This window comes from Raphanus sativus, chromosome 8, assembly GCF_000801105.2.
Source record: "Raphanus sativus cultivar WK10039 chromosome 8, ASM80110v3, whole genome shotgun sequence".
Classification (NCBI taxonomy): domain Eukaryota; kingdom Viridiplantae; phylum Streptophyta; class Magnoliopsida; order Brassicales; family Brassicaceae; genus Raphanus; species Raphanus sativus.
The window spans coordinates 24625700-24643604 of NC_079518.1; the positions used below are offsets into that span (position 1 = coordinate 24625700).

General features: G+C 37.3%; 2 protein-coding genes across 2 annotated transcripts; both read left to right on the forward strand.

The window, feature by feature from the left end:
• Positions 1-1077: 1077 nt before the first annotated feature.
• On the forward strand, positions 1078-6597 carry LOC108822975 (uncharacterized). The gene is made up of 7 exons (XM_018596191.2): positions 1078-1262; positions 1978-3023; positions 3172-3333; positions 3743-3880; positions 3962-4137; positions 4262-6287; positions 6391-6597. Exons 3-7 carry the CDS (start codon positions 3214-3216, stop codon positions 6436-6438), a joined length of 2508 nt encoding a protein of 835 aa, XP_018451693.1. The 5' UTR covers positions 1078-1262; positions 1978-3023; positions 3172-3213; the 3' UTR covers positions 6439-6597.
• On the forward strand, positions 1978-2445 carry LOC108820372 (uncharacterized). Its single transcript, XM_018593321.1, has one exon. The coding sequence runs from the start codon at positions 1978-1980 to the stop codon at positions 2443-2445; it is 468 nt and encodes a 155-aa protein (XP_018448823.1).
• Positions 6598-17905: the final 11308 nt, after the last annotated feature.

The window sequence follows — 17905 nt, forward strand, 5'->3', positions numbered from 1 at the left end:
CAATGCCTCACACAACCGTTTTATATATCTAAATAAGTTAAACAATGGATGTACCTGAAATTTGTACTTGAGCAAGATTTTATATTTAACAATTATATTTTCCTTAAAATATTTCTAAACATATAAAGTGGCCGGATATTTTTTAGTTTTTGATAAAGTCATAAAATCATTTAGTTACAACATTTCAATATCTAATTATGGATTAAGTTACTTTATATTTATTAATTGGTGTAGTTATTTAATTATGGATATAAATTATGTATATATAAATATTATAAATTTTTATTTCTTATTATATAAATGAAAAATAAATTGATATTCGTTTTTAATTATATTTAATCTTTAATTATGACTTTTATTATTTAAAAGTAAATATTAAAAAATATTTATATTTTAAATAAATGATATTATTAAAATGTAATATGAGAAAAGAATATTTAAGAATATATTTTTAGATATCTTATTTTTATTAATTAGCATATACCATTATGTGTGTTTTCTTAATTCAAAAATATATGTCCCAACACTAGACTAGTTATCTTGTCCTTAAAAAATGAAATCAAATTAATTAATCTACATTATCCACAATGATACAATATACATAGTGTGCATGTATATATCAAGGATGCAGAACAATTTGATGGATAAACTTGAGTTCAGTATTTTCCTTCAACTGTATATGGTGTATGTTAGTTCAGTACCTCCAGTTTAATTATCCAAATTAGTTTACAATTTTTTGTTTTAGTTTCATGTTGACGAAAAACATAGTGTTTAGTTTAAGAAAAAAACATAGTGTTGGTGTAAAAATCAAAAATAAACGTAATAAAGTACATATTTTTAATACTGAGAGCATTTTTTTGGGACTATGAATGAAATGAAAGAATTTGCACCTTATAACCATAAAAAAAAACATAAATACTTCATCTAACTAAAAATATACTCTCTGTTATATACTGATATTATGCTCGACATATCTTATTTGTACTTATCTTATTGTTGCCTCTTATACTTATCTTATTGAGAAGATAAGTACATGTATCAAGTATATATACTTGACACTTGATCAATAATAAGACTACGCTTTCCATAGTATCAAACACGTTATCAGCAACGATCTGCTCTAAAGAAACCCTAGCTTCCTTCGTTGACGAGAAGCTGCTTGAGACGGAGAAGCTGTTAGTGACGAGAAGCGATCTTCGGCGAGAAGAGACGAACCAGTACTGCCTCAACGACGAGACCGATCAACCCTTCCGAGATCAAAGGTATCATCGGAAACCCCTACCCGCAAACTGAAACCCTACCCGCAAACATGAAGCTATATCTAGCTGACATGACTTGCAAAAGAAAAAAAAAACCTAAATCTATATCAATTTATTTATGCGTGATCTAAAATTGTTCGGGACTCTGTTTTAATTCAAAGCTATCGTCATCTCTGTTTATATTTTTTTATCTAAGATAGCTTCACGTTTACGTTTGCTCTGTTTCGCTTGAAGATATCATCTTGCTCGCTTGCTATGGTTCATATAATATACATCGCTCTGTTTCGTTTGATTTTGATTTGATTACTTGGTTCAAACCGTTCGTCATCACTCGTTCATATTGTTTACGTTGTATATCATGCTCCGTTTTATATATATATCGTCCATCTTCATGCATAATTTATTTGCTCTGGTTCGCTTGATACAATCCGTACGATCTGTATATATATTACTCTGTTTTTCGACTGTCTCAAACCGTACGACCTATTTATATAGCTCTGTTTTTATATATATATATATATTGCTATGTTGCTTACATTATATATATATGCATAGCACGTTTGTCATACTTAAATAATTAAGGGTGCATAGCTCGTTTGACCATGCATAGCTTCGTATATCGTTATCATGCATAGCTCGATTGTGTTTAATATAAACTGAATTTTATATATGTTATCGTATGATTATTATATCTAATGGGGGAAATTAAATTTTTCAGATGTCTAAATTGGCAAATCTTGACTTCCCTGCTTTGAAAAGCAATGGTGAAAATTACCTTGATTGGGCACTTGATGCAAGGATCATGCTACGATCAAAAGGACTTGGTGATACGATCATCAGTGACAATAAGTCCAGTGATAAAGATCGATACAGTGCTATTTATATAATACGCCATCATCTCCAAGAGAGTTTGAAAACTCAGTACAGAACCACGGAAAATCCATTGGACCTTTGGAACGCTTTACAGCGACGTTATGACCACCAGAAAACGGTGATGCTTCCAAGGGCTCAATATGACTGGAAACACTTGAGGTTCCAGGACTATAAAACAGTAGACGAGTACAACTCTGTCCTGTTTAAAATTGTTTCCATGATGGAATTATGTGGTGAAAAAGTTACTGAGCTCGAGATGCTTAATAAGACTTTCTCGACGATGCATTCCAGTAACATGGTATTGCAACAGTAATACAGAGAGAGAAAGTTCACCACATACACTGAGTTGATCGAATGTCTCTTGTTGGCTGAAGCCAATAATGAACTGTTAATGAAAAACAGTGAGATGAGGCCTCCGGGAACGGCTCCATTACCTGACATCTCTAAACTTGCTATAGAGCAAAAGAAAGAGAGTAACCTTGTCCACCATAATAACCAACCCGGCTCATTCCGTGGTAGAGGTAGGGGACGAGGTGGCACGTTTAACGCACACAGGCGAGGACGTGGTATCAAACACTCTCTCTCTTTTTATATAACACTCTCTCTCTTTTTATTTTTCTTTCCATAGTATCAAACACTCTCTCTCTTTTTATTTTTCTTTCTATCTTTTTCTACTTTCTCTTAAAAACTAATTTTGTTTTTTTCGGGTTATTCGGTAAGTAAGCCTTTGAAATGAAGCTGAAGAAACAAAAAAATTGTACGAGAGTCCAAAAGCAGAGGAATATTCTTCTGTGCCACGTCAGACTTCAGACTACTGTAACTAACGTGCACCCCCGCGCACATGAGATAAGCCCATCCGGGAACTCCGAAACGAACCGTTGAGCGAAAAGAGTAAGATGATCTTTTGTAACGGCTACTTCCCCATTTGTATATTTCCCCCAAAAACTAAAAAAGAGAAGGACACCAACAAACTCTTTCCTTCTCTCCTCTCCCCTTCACTCTCTTCTCCCTCTCACATCGATTTCTTTTTTCTCTGAAGCTTTCTTTCGCTGTAATCAATCAGATACAACAATCTGAGGAGATGATCAAAGCCGCCATGGATCTCGGTTGCTTGGACTTGGGATGCCTTTCAGTCTCTGACAAGAGAAGTGGCGCTGCCGATCCTCTTCACTTTTCGTCTTCCCCTTCCAAATCTGGGCAGGTAACGTCTGTTTTCACAATTCGAGATCTAAGTTACATCGGATTGAAGTTTCTTCCCGTTGAGGCTTTGTAATTTAGGCTTTATCTCTGTGGAATCGAATGTATCGGAATTGGATTTAGGTTTTTAGTTGTTCGCCAAGACGTGAGGGCTTTGCCTAGGCTGGGCGACTTTGGTTTGGGTTCTAGAAATTAGGGTTTCGTATGTTGTGGTGTGGAATCGAATCGGATCTAGGGGTTTTGGTTGCTCGCCTTAGAGGAATCAGTACTCTGTATACCTAAATGTTATTAGCTTGATCTTGCTATCTTCACTATTTAAAAGTCTCTCTGTTTGACTACTTAATGTTAAAAAACCAAAAAAAACTCTGTTTAAGGTGCTTATGTCCATTTTATACATCTCTGGTGGAATGCAGAATAAATCACCAAGAGAGACATCAGCTCTTAGAAAATCACAGTCAAAGAGGTCTTCTCAACGTAAATCATCACCTCTTGGCTGGTTTCCACGCAGAAGAGGGGATTCATACTTGAACAGGAAGATCAAGAAGCTACAGGTAGAGGTTATATTATTGATTGTTAACAAGGCAATATCTGTTTTGGGATGCTGAAGTTTATGGTATGGTGTTTGTGTGTAGGAAGAGGTTGGTGGAATGAATCAGACTCTTGATGAGACTCTTGGCGACTCAAATCCACACTACTGTAAGATTGTAAGAGAACAAATGGCTGTTAGGGAGTCTGCAGGCAAAGCCATGGAGCTCCGCAAGGCGGCTCTTGTTGAAGCATCCTGGTCTAGAATACTTCGAGCTGCTAGGTAATTTCAAGGTTTAGACATTGTTTTTTTTTCTGTTGCTGTGTTCATAACAGAAGAACATTATATTTGTTGGTACCTCTATGTTGCTTCTTATCTACAGTTTTCTTCTTTTCTTTGTTGTCAGGATACCGAGTTTAGAAGCAGAAACATTGATGGAGAATGCAGAAAAGGCTGCGGTGGAGGCCTTTGAAGCAGCGTCTGCTTTGGGAGTGATAATGCATGATAAACCAAACAGCTCAAGGAAGCAGTATCGTATCAAAACATCAGGAACACATGGAGGGGGCTCTCCTACTCATACTGTTACAGCTTCTTTTGAAACTGCATTTGATGTGGATAAAGAAGTAGCAGCTGCTGTTAAGACTGCGTTTGCTAAGCTTGCAAATTGTCCCTCTCTCAGTAAAGCCGAGATTAAAGATCTTCTGAGGAAAATCAGTGAGAATCCTGATCAGCGTGATAGTCATCATGAAATCACTGAGGCGTCTTCTGAATGTGACACAGAGTCTGATTCTGAACTCGGCGATCTCCACAAGGTTGATGAGGAAGTGGTTGAACGTGAGGAGACTTCATCCTTCAAAATGACACAGCTAAAAGTCAAGAGGCGGCAGTCGTTTGGGAAGTTTAACAGGGAGAAGCTAGTGGATATGATGCTTGAGAGGCTTCAGGGCTTACAAGAAGACCAACTCTCAAGTCTTGCAACTATAGTTGCAACTTGCGGTTTAAGTGAGGCTTTGGCTGAAGTTGGTAATCAGAGGCTGCAGACCACAAACACCGAACCAACTGTTTCAGATCATGCGAATTCTACATCAATGGATACAAGATCGAGAAGAGATTCAAAGAGTGGGTCTTTCACTGAAGGAAAAACAACAAGTGATGGAAAAGAGACAGAGATTCCGAGTTTGGACAAGTATCTAGTCAAGCACATGACCAAACTTGAAAGAGAAGTGTATGAAGCCAAAAGGGTTTCAAAGGATGTAACTGAGAAAGGCAGAAAGGTTCCTCGAGGTGTTGCAAGTGAAACTGTTCCAGATCTAGGAAGCATCCTTGTGAAGCATTCTTCAAAGCTTGAGAAAGAGATCGAAGAAGCTAAGAAGAACCCCGGAGTAAATCCTAGGACGTACCAAAAGAACTCAAGCAGAAGCAAAACGCCATTGGATCCTGTCCCGGACTTGGAAAGTTTGCTAGTAAAGAAGCATGTTTCAAGATTGGAGAAGGAAGTTGAAGAAACCATAAGGAACTGCGGAAGCATGTATGAGAACGTGAAGAAATCCGGAAAACAAGATACAGGAGCAGCTAATGTCCCTGAAGTTGCCAGCCTGGAGAGTTGTATGGTTAAACATGCCTCCAAGCTAGAGAAAGAAGTCCACGAAGCAAAGAAGAGAAACAAAGAAGATCTTGAAGCAAGAAATTTGGGAAAAGTTGAGAAAAGTTCTAGTTTGCTGACAGAAGAGATGGGAAAAGAAAACATGGACTTGAACAAGAAAGCTGAGGGGCAAGAAGAAAGCCTAGGCAAGATCCTGGTCAAGCCGGTGCATAGATTGGAAAGAGAGAAAGCCGCTTCAGAAACAGTCTATGGAAACCTGAGGATCAAACAGAGAAAACAAGAGTCGGATTATGAGAGTTTGGACAAAATTCTGGTGAAGCATGTTCCAAAGCTAGAGAAAGAGAAGCTTATGTTCAAAGCAGATAGGGAAGCGGCCAAAGCTGTAGTAGAAGAGAAGGAGAACTCAAAGAGCAGCAATGACGGGAGCATGAAGACGGTGAAACCGACTCTGACCAGAAGACAAATGAGGGATAAAGAGATACAAGAAACGTGGGGTGGTTTAGGTCTTGGTGAGTCAAAGAGACCTGAAAGCAAGAAAACAGAAGTTACGGAGGATTTGGGAGAAGAGACAAGGCCGGTTCTTACCAGACGACAAGAGAGGGACAAAGAAATGCTGGAAGCTTGGGGTGGTTTGGGACTCGGTGACTCAGGCTTGCACCAAACAGTTAACAATAAGCATAAAAGGAAACCTGGAAGCGAGAAGATGGAGACAGCAGCACCAGTGTTAACCAGAAGACAAGCAAGAGACAGGGAGATGCAAGAAGCTTGGGGTGGTTTAGACCTTGGGAACGCTATTCGACCGAGTCTGTCAAAACTTGAAAGAGAAAAGGTTCGTTTACATTTCTTGCAAAATTTTCAAAACAGTTTTCTGTTATCAAAGTAATCATTTGATCTTGTATTGGTTGGTTGTATTTATGTTCTCTTATTTGCAGGCTGCGTGGATTAAAGCCGAGGAAGAAGAAAGGACTCGAGGAAACTAATGGCATTGAACTCAATAGAACAGAACATAATCTAGAACAATGGTAAGAAAAAGTCATTGTCCATAAGGATCAAGCTAGTTTCAAAATTGTTGTGTAAATTTCAGTTTGTAACAATGGAACCGTGGAACATTGTAAAATAATTCATCTTGTTTGCTACAACCTTAAAATGTTTACATCAATTGCTGCTGAATGTAAGACATGGGCAGAAATACTTTAACATCATTGAAAATCAAAATTTGCGCAAATATATTGCCAAACTAGTAATCTACTAATGATAAACAAGATCTACCAAATAAATGATCAAATGTAAGATTACATTTTTTTTTAAAACTGGCCTTCATATATTAAAATGCAAAAGAAAATAAAACACATACAAGCCTAAGCTTAAGTTTAGTTTTGGCTAATGCCCAGTTAAGTCCAAAAAACACATATTAAAGAACTAAAGCCCAAGTGATGAGAAGCCCAATGGCAAGGTTGAGTAATTGAAGTTGAAACGGCGATGGAGAGAGGTAGAGAATGATCGAGAGTTTTGTTTCTTTGCTTTCTCCGCAAGAGTTCAAGACCGAAGAAACCATAGCTGCGACATCGCGGAGGAGGCCCGCGGGTTTGCATGTCGAAGGCTCTGGATTCGGTTGCGCACCTGTTTGTCAACGAGTGAGAGTATAACTTCCGGAGATTTGAAGATTTGCTGATGCAGTCGATTGTTTCGCTCCGACCAGATCCAATAGACCGTTGCTTGCATTGCCAGTAGAGAGAGACGTCGAGAGTCACGATTTGAGTGGAGAGCCTGCAGTTGTGAGACTGTATCGGTCCAGGAAGTGAAGGGTTGAAGGCCACACCTTTGTGCGATTCGGCTCCAGAAGAACTCACTGTAACCGCACTCAAAGAAAAGGTGATTCCTGCTTTCGTGATCAGTATTACACAGCAAGCACTTAGGATCAACATTTAATCCCCAGCTGTTTAATCTGTCTCTTGTAGGGCAGCGGTTGAGCAGTACTAGCCAAGTGAGGAAGCTATGGCGAGGGATACCGAAAGAGAACCAGACAATTTTGGCCCAAGGGACAACAGGCTGATTTCCTTGTAGGTAAGTGTATACATCACCAGTTCTGTATTTCTGAGATAACCTTCCTTCTATTTACCAATCATAAGAGTCTTCTCCATCAGTTAGCAGAAGCGTTGTTAAGTGGACCTGAAGCGCTAGTTGATTCTCCGATCTTGCAGGTGGGAGGTTCCAGTATCCTGCAGTATGTAGAGAAGCAACCGTGGCCGACAAAGAGATTCCCAAGCGCGAAGTTGTTGCATTCAAGAAGGTGTGAAGCTTCCCCATAGGTGTCCAGTTATCAAACCAAAACCGTGTGCTCTCACCATTACCAATTCTTCGGCGAAGCAGAGGGTAAACAATCTCTCTAACCTTAATCATCTTGTTAACCAGCCATGAATAAGCAGTGCTAGTTCTTACCGTCCAGTAATTCGATAAGTCTCCTCTTAATATTACCTCTTTGAACCAACAGACCCAGACCGAGTTGGGACGAAAGAAGAGCATCCAAATGAGCTTGAGGATACACGCCAGGTTCCAACTATGGAGGTCTTTTACACCGAGTCCTCCCTGATCTTTGGTAAGTGTGACCGTCTCCCAACTCACCCTAGCAGTATGGTGTCCATCTAGTGAACCGTTCCACAGAAATTGACTACAGAGGGAATTTATTTTGTTAATGCAAGCCTTTGGCAGGATAAAACTGGAGCACCAAAAAGTTGAAACACCAGATATGACAGTTTTTACCAGCAGCAGTCGACCTGCAAATGAGAGAGCCTTAACTGACCAGGAGGATAGACGCTGCTTTATTTGCTGAAGCAGAGGCTCACAATTTTGGAGATTCAACTTCTTTGTACACAAGGGGACCCTTAGATACCGCATAGGTAAACTTCCACAAGGCATTCCTGTTGAGACTTGAATGGCCGCTATTTCTTGATCCGTCATTCCAGACGCGAAGAAGCTTGATTTCTGTAAGCTTACCGCTAGACCTGATCTTTTTTCAAACTCATGCAGGATCTGTAGCACCCTCTGAACCGACGCCAAGGATCCATCGATGAAAATGAGGAGATCGTCCGCAAATGAAAGATGAGTCAACCTTGTCTTGGCACAATGATGATGGTAAGTTACATTCCCTAACCTCGCCTCTCTATCTAACATGAGAGACAAGTAGTTCATTGCAATCACAAATATGTAAGGAGATAAAGAATCTCCTTGCCTCAATCCTCTTCTGCCTTTAAAGAAACCACTCACTGTGCCGTTGTAACCAACCATGAACGTTGTAGTGCAGATGCAAGCTTTGAGGAGACGGAGGAAAGGAGCAGGCAAGTCCAAGCTTTCTAGAGCCGCAAAGAGGAACTCCCAAGAAAGAGTATCAAAGGCTTTAGCAATGTCTACCTTGATGGTAATCTTCTTACTCCCCGTGTTCCTATGGTAACCATTCACCAGTTCACTAGCTAAAACCGTATTCTCCACTAGTAGCCTGCCTTCCACGAAAGCCGTTTGATTTGGTAGGATGAGTTGGTGTAGAATAGGCTTAAGACGCCTCACTAGTAGACGTGAAATGACTTTATAGAGTGTGTTTAAGCAGGAGATAGGTCTGTAGTCAGTAATCTTAGATGCACCAGTGAATTTCGGAACCAAAGAGAGAATTGTTGAGTTCGTTGTCTTTGGTAGGAATCCTGAATTGAAGAATTCTTGCAGGGAGTTGATGCACTCTGATCCCAACAGTGACCAGGAAGCCGTGAAGAACTTAGAGGTGAGCCCGTCAGGTCCCGGCGCCTTATTTGGGTTCAGTGAAAACATAAGCTTAGTTATCTCATCCGCAGAAGGCATCAAGAGGATGGAGTTCGTCTGTTGCTGACTACATCTGAATGGCGTGAGAGAGCAGAACCATTCGGACGGAGTGTACCAAAGTAGAGGCAGCTGAGCAGGATCCAGGACTGCTTGGAAATGAGAGATGGCATGAGCACTCATCTGTAGTGGATCTGTGATAGTTACTCCAGACAGAAGAAGGAAGGAGCCGATAGCATTGAAACTAGCACGCACTTGACAGACGCGGTGAAAGTAAGTTGTGTTCAGATCCCCCTCTCTTAGCCAATTAATTCTAGACTTCTGCAAAAAGAAACATTCCTCTATCTGTCTCAGAAATTGCCACTTCAGGTTTAGGTCTTGTTCTTCAGCAAAAGTGAGTGGTGTAGGATCTGCAAGAGCCTGTACCTGCGCAAGTTGTAACAAACGGTAAGATTCATTAACTCTCTGTTGAATAGAAGAGAAATTTTCTTTATTTAGTGTTTTGAGAGTTGTTTTTATGTTTTTCAACTTCCAACACAGAGACGCTAGGTTGGCAGACACGTTTCCGGCGAGCAACCATGCATCTGTGACAACCTCTAAGAAGCTCGGGTGCTTGGTTAAGTAGTTTAGGAAACGGAAAGGTTGGGTTCCGGCTTTGGGGAGGTGGAAAGCAAGGTCTATGAGGCAGGGGGTGTGGTCTGAGGGGGCTGGGGGTAGGAAGTTTGCAGTAGCGTTTGGGTAAGAGGTGATGCATTCACTATTGATCAAGCATCTATCGAGCTTCTTTGCAACAGGAGCAGTATCACATTTGTTTGTCCATGTATGAACAGGTCCATAATAACGGAGATCAAAGACTCCCAGCTGCAGCAGACTGTCACGAAACTGAAACATTTGAGAAGAATGTCTCATGTGATAGAACGAAGAATGCTCGTAGTGGCGGAGGATTTGGTTAAAGTCACCACCAATCATCCAAGGCTTAGTGTCCAGCGCAAGAGCAGAGTGCTGGTTCAGAAGCTCTACCCAAAGGTCTGTCCTTTCTTCACTCAAATTAGACGCATATATAGCAGAGTAGATGATAGGTTGGCTGTTAGGAAGCTGTAGCTCACATGTAATCATTTGCCTTGATTGAGAGATTACTGTTACTTTAGCTGGATCCTTCCAGATAAGAACTATTCGCCCGTCCTCGTCAGAGCTGTGATTAGATAGGTAATGCCAGTCTTTGCATAGAGTAGTCATCAAGCGGGGCAGACAGAGTTCCTTTATATGTGTTTCTAATAGGGCAACCAAAAATAGGCTTGTTAGTATATAGCCAATCCGAAAATGTCCGATGCTTCCCCGGGTCATTTAAACCACGGAGGTTCCAAAAAAGAGTTTTACACTCATTTAAGAAGAAAAGGGGGGGGTCTCCATTAGAATGGAGAGAGTCACCAACGATTAGTAGAGGCAAAAAAGGGTTTTTAAAGAGGGGGGGATAAAAGGAGAGGACTCAAGATACTGTAAAGTACCAACCTCATGAAAAGATGGGGCAGGGTTAGAGGATTGGTAGGAAATTTTTGGTGGGGCTGGTGGAGAAAAAGTGGGCGAGGAGCGAGATATTTTTAGGGAGGGTTTTTGTGGCTTGTCGAGAGGACTTTCAATGGGGGTAGGATATTTAAGTGAAGGGGTTTTTACAAAAGAGGGAGTTTTGAAAGCAGAAGGGCTAGTGGGGAGAGACAGGGATTGAGAGGTGGGAGGGATTTGAACCGCAGTGACGGGAGGGATGGTTGACTTTGGAACATACTGTTTTGATTTAGCCTTTTGAGAAGGAGTCTTCCTCACAGAGTCTGACAGATTTTGCTTATCTTTGGCAACAGGTACTTTTGCAATCGGAGGGACGTCCTTGGGAGGAGTGTAAAGCAAGCAATTCCTTATGACATGGCCAAGCTCCTGGCAATGAGAACAAGTTGGAGGCAGCCAAGGATAGTCGACTTGAACCTCTACTATTTCACCACTCTGTCGCTGAAATTCAACCACATTAGGGAGAGACTTAGTGAGGTCCACCTCCACCTTGACATGAGACAGGGTAAGACTCACAAGATTTAGAGTAAAATCATCAGTTTCCTTAGGTTCCCCTATTAAACCGGCCACCAAGCTAAGACCTTGTTTGTAACGTAGGTCAAGTGGGACACCGGTGAGATGTGCCCAGATCTTGATGGATTTAAGAGGTGGAGTAGCTGAGGAGTGCACTGACGACCACTGCGCGGTATGAAACATAGAGTCTCCTACATACCAAATGTTTTTATCTAAGATTTTTTGCCTTAGATAATCACTCGGTATTCTAACGAGGACCGAACGTTGCAGGGGATTGTTATGCATTTCAAGCCTTCTGCCTTTCCCCCACATATGACTGAGAACGCCCTGAATCTGTTTAAATGGAGGAGGGCGGCCGTGAAGTAGCAGATGATAAAATCACGGTGAAGCTCAGCACCCTTCTCAAGACAGAGTCAGGTATAAGAACACGAGGGCGACCAGTATCAGAGATAGTGACAGGTGCAAGCCTTTGGAAGGTCTTATCACCTTTGAGACGAAGAGTATCAGCTAAGGTAGGGTTGTCACTGGAGGGGGTGCGGGAGGGTGAGGAGCAGAGGAGGAAGTAGTATTTAGTGGAGGAGTAGGGATGATAGGAATAGTAGGGTTTGCGGGAAGGGTATGGTTGCGAGAAGCTGGATTGGACAGAACGGGACTGTTATGGTTTGGTTGGATAGTCCTAAAGTTGGTTATTTGAGGGTCAGGAAGAGAAAGGCTCTGCTTTTCTAACGGATTAGAAGAGGTAGTAGCTTGTTGGAAGTAAGGGGTTTAGGGTTTCCTGTAGTAGGAACAGTAGTGATAGATTCAACTTCTGCAAGAGTTCCAAACTGAGTAATAGTTGCAGCATTGGCCACAGCAGGGGATGATTCAAGAGCTTGAGTCATAGTAGTGTCAATGGGGGAGTTGGTGAGGTGAGATCTACGTTTTTCAGAGCGGGTGGGCGGGGGAGTGGAGTCTAAGGGAGGGAAAAGATGAGGCGAAAATTGGGATTTGGGATCAGGAGGGTCTGGGGGAACGGTGGGAGGAGAGGAGCATCTTCGGAGGTTGAAGACGACGGTTGTCCGGTGGAAGCACGGCCAGGGAGAGACCAGCGAGACTGCATCGGGAAGCGAGTCAGAGAGAGATTGACTTTTTTATCCGTATATAAGTTGAGAGGCATGCATTCAGCATGTAAGATTACATTTTCTCGTTTAATTGATGAAAATTTGTAAATAGATATATATAAATAGATATAAATATATATATATATATATATATATATATATATATTATATATATGAAATCTATACTATATAAAATTAGCTAATTTGAAAGCTCCTACGCTATGCCAACTCAGCAAAAGTGTTCACAAATTAATTAAAGTCATATGTTCTTTTCAATCCTCTCTTTTTTTTGGCAACATGTTCTTTTCAACTGAAATTCATACATTATGATATTAATAGGGCTGGAATGTCGTATTTGGCAACATGTTAATTTTCAACATGTCGTATTTTATTTGCTCTTGTTTTTCATACAAAAGTACATCAAATTCTACTTAAAACTAATTCTAACAAAGTACCAAGGAAACATAATAGCAAATGTATGTGAATTCTTTTGAATTCTGTTTAGCAAATACTCAATCCAAAAGCAACTGAACACACCCAAAAAATGTATATTGAACCCGACTGGAACTATTAAAATATCCGGATGGATCCAAAATTTTGGCATTTAAAATTTTGATCCGAACGAAACCCAATTGAAATATTTTGGATATCCAAGATACCCCAATCACAATTTATATACTTATATATATTAATTATTTTTAGACTTATATCCAACCTACTAAAAATAACCTGAATTATCCAACACTCGGAATTATCCAAAATACTTAAAATAGCTAAAAATAAATATCCAAAAATATTTAAAACATTGGAAATACCTTATATATCTACTGATTTTCCATCCAATTGTATAAACCAAACAAATTTTATGTTAACTTTAGATATTTAGCATACATTGTTAAAAAAGAAGATATTTATTTAGCATATACATTATTTAAATTTATATGATGTACATTATTCAAGTTGTACTGAGGATGATAGTAATTATTGTATGTTATAGCAGACAATGCGGACACTCAAAAAGTAAGAACAATTTGATTTAAAGGTGTAGTTGGTTGGAAGACTCGGAACCATGTTGTCTATAAGGATTCCACCATCAGTGAGCATCGTTAAGCACATGATAGATATATCATACCATTCCGAGAAATATTTCTGTAAATAAATTGACATATCATAAGGTTGTCCAAATGAATGGTGGACTGATGCCAATTCTTGGAGACTGACAGACCTCAACCCTGAAACCACAATAAAAATGGTGGTATACTTCGTACGCAGAGTTGCAGAAGAGGACCGTTTGAGAACTGTGATAATATATTGTACTTAATTTCCATAGTTATCAGTTAGTCTATCTCTAGGTATTTTCGTCATGTTTTCTCTATGTTCCTCTTATTGCTGCACTTTATGGCTATTCTCTATCTAAAGATGATGAATAATAAAAAAGTATTAGTATAAGACAAAGTAATATTGCATACCATACTGATGTGATGAAATGAACAAGGGAATGAGTCCAATGAGAAAAACCCTCGAGCTGATATTCATCAATATTTTGTTTTTAAAAAAAAACTGGAAGCCTTTACAAGTTGATACGTACACTACTTTACACAAAGGAAAAATATGAATAATATAAAGGTAATTTTGTTTTTACTATTTTCAATGTTCATTTGTTAATGTGGTTTGGATTGAATATTTAACCCTCATTTATGTGGTCAAACTGTGAATCTAAATCACATACCGGAGAAGTATGTAAAAGTTGACAAATAAAAGCGTCTTATGAACAATTGCGATTTATCATAGCAATAAAACCATGAGAGTGAACTTTGAACATGGGACATTGTATGTTTTTCCTATTAAAATACTGTTAAAAATCACAAAGAGATGTAACTACAAAAAAAAAACTAGATATGCCAAAATATAAATGAAAACTAAGACATGAACTACAAACATCGTAGTCTAGGTATATGAGTAAATCTTATATTTTATTTTTTTTTTGAAAAAGTAAATCTTATATTTTAACCACCACAATTTTAAGATTCAAGTGAAGATATTATGATATAGTATTCAATTGGACAAACTGCCTCTTTGTGTTTCACTAGGTCAAAGTGCCTCTTTGTGGAAGATTCTTTTGAAGAGACATCTTAGGTGATTTTATTCACTAAAACAGTATGAACATACCTAACCATTATGCCTTATTACTCAACAAATGAAGTCCAAGAACATAACACTTGTAGGCAGAGGTAAAGCGATCATGTAAAGATCGACATAACTCATTAGAAGAGTTTCATAACAAGATCCCATCAATATGTTTCCCTAAATTAATATAAGATCATACATATTTTAGGACACTTATATACAGTAATTTTTTGTCAAACAAGTGCATTTTTTTTTAACTAAAGAAATTCAACTACTACCCAAAAATTATGTCATCTATTAAAAGGACGTCCAAGGAATAGCCATTGTGTTACATCATATATTGTTAAAAATATATAAATAAAATTACTTTGGAGTAAGATGATTTATAACATTTTACGGTTGGAAAAGAAAACCTTTTTTAGCAAAAAAAAAGAAAAATTACTAAAACAAATTACACAGTATAAAATGATATAATGATTAATAGTATGTTTTCAAGAAGTGAATACTATAGAAAAAGTTTTTTATCTAAGTGAGGGTTATTGGATTGATGATTTAAAAGAATATCAGTTTTTACCCAAATCTCTCCTTATTGGATGTAGTATTTATAAAAACTCTTTAAAATCCCTTCTTATTGGACTAGTCATTTATAAAAGCTCTTTCAAATCCTCCCTTATTGGAAAACAAGGATTTCATTAGTAAAATATATCACTGATTATTTCGATTTACATAAAAAATGATTTGCAGTTACAATTTAGTAGAAACAAAATACCACCTCACGATATGGTATTTGAAAAAATTGAAAAGTAGCTTCCTTTTCTCGTTTGAACATTTATCCCAAATTGATTTGCAATTGATAAACTTTTGGCGACAATTTTTTTTTTGGAATTCATCTGGGTTTATTGTCCATCATCGTCTTGCCGTCTCTGTGATGTCGTCTCTGAAAGCAGAGACCATCTTATTCTTCATTGTGAGGTCTCTCAGAAATCTGGGATTTGGTTCTTCAAAGGATAGGTTACAGAATATTGGGATTATCATGATAGATCTCTGAGAAATCTAGAATGCTTTCTCTGACTGGCTTTCATTGAGGGACTCATGCTCCCGAACTCTTATATTCATTGCTGCACATGCTACAATTTGAATATTTGGACCAAAAAAAACAAGGGCTTAAAACGGTGGTCTTCAAGATTATTTACATGACATCATCATGGGCAAAAGAAAGAGGATACCATTCATGTATTTCATCGGTTACGACATGAATGACTTCCCTAACTATCAACAATTTTCTGAGTTGTTTTCTTATCGATATTTCCAAAGTAAAAACTAAAAAATGACATGTTAAATTTTTTTAAAAACCCTCGGATTTCATAAAATCTCTTCTAATCTCTTCCTAAAACTTTTTTTCAAATCCCAAATCTAGAGGATGTTTAAATCCCTTAAAAACTCTCAAATCATCAATACAATAAGCCCCCCTAAGTGTTTGTGCTGCTATGTGGGACTTGTTTTATATGTAGATTTCCGATTAAACTATATACTATCTTGATGGGATCTCGTTAGCGTCTTCTTACGATAATCATTCTAATGGCTTATGTCAACCCTTATATGACGGTTATAACTCTGCCTACAAGTGTTGATGTTCTAGTTGGACTTTATTTGTTGAATAACAAACAATAATTGTTAGATATGTTAAGGGGAAATCAAAAATTTTAAATGATGAAGCTGATAAAACTTTTGCATTTCAAAACTTCATGTTTGACACCTTAATTTTGGTAACATATTAAACATTGAAACTAGCTTACTTATTCGCCAAGTTAAAAATTACAAGCGGAAATATTCATTTATCGACAAAGTAGGTGACATGGCAGTTACTTTTATTGTTTAAAAATTGTTTTTAATTATTTAATTAATAAAATAGTATAAAAATAAAAGTCAAATAAAACAATAAGTATAAAATTTCTAAGAAACTTGAATAAATTATATAAAATTCAGGAAAATAAAAAAAATGTAGGAAAATAAAATATTTTAAAATAAAAATATTAAAAAATTAGAAAATGTTCAGAAAATATTAAAAATATGTTAAAGATAGTGAGTTTTTGTTTATCTCCCTAGTGTGTATGATTTAGTGAACTCATCTAGTTTGTCTTTTAGAAGAATCTTGAACAATTTCAATCTTTTCTATCAATAAAAACATGAGAGTCAATTTGGAACAAGCGATAATGTGTGGTTTTCTTATTAAAATACTGTAAAAACTACAAAGAGATGTAACTAAAAAAACATAGGGATACCAGAATATGAATGAAAAATAAAATATGCACTACAAGTTTCATAGTCTATGTTTTTGTGAGTAAAACTTATAATTTAACCACCGTAAAACTACAACATTTTACGAATGGAAAAGAAAAACTTTTTTAGCAAAAAGAAGAAAAACTACTAAAAACATTACACAGTATAAAATGATATAGTGATAAATAGTATGTTTTCAAGAAGTGAATACTATAGAGAAGGCTTTTATCTGAGTGTTTGCGCTGCTATATAGGCTTTTATCTGAGTGTTTGCGCTGCTATATGGGACTTGTTTTATATGTAGTTTTCTGACTTATATACTATCTTGTTGGGATGTCGTTAGCATGTGGTCTTCTTACGACAATCATTCTAATGACTTATGTCAATCCTTACATGATGGTTATACCTCTACCTACAAGTGTTGATGTTCTAGTTGGACTTTATTTGTTGAATAACAAAGCATAATCGTTAGATATCTTATGGGGAAATCACATTTTAAATCATGAAGTTGATAAAATTTTGCATTTTAATTCTTCATGTTTGACACCTTGATTTTGGTAACATATTAAACATTGAAAATAGCTTACTTATTCGTCAAGTTAAAAATTACAACCAGCATTATTCATTTACCGATAAAGTAGGTGACATGGCAGTAACTTTTATTGTTTAGAAATTAATTTTTAATTATTTAATTAATAAAACAGTATTAAAAATAAAAGTTAGATAAAACAGTAAATATAAAATTTCAAAGAAACTTGAATAAATTAGATAAAATTAAGGAAAATAAAAAAATAGAAAAAAAATATTTTAAAATAAAAAATTTATAAAAAGTTATAAAATTTTCAGAAAAGGTTAAAAATATGTTCAAAATAGTGAGTTTTTGTTTATCTCCCTAGTGTGTATGCTTTAGTAAACTCATCTAGTTTGTCTTTTAGAAGAATCTTGAACAATTTCAATCTTTTTCTATCAATAAAAACATGAGAGTGAATTTGGAACAAGCGATAATGTGTGATTTTCTTATTAAAATACTGTAAAAAACTACAAAGAGATGTAACTAAAAAAACATA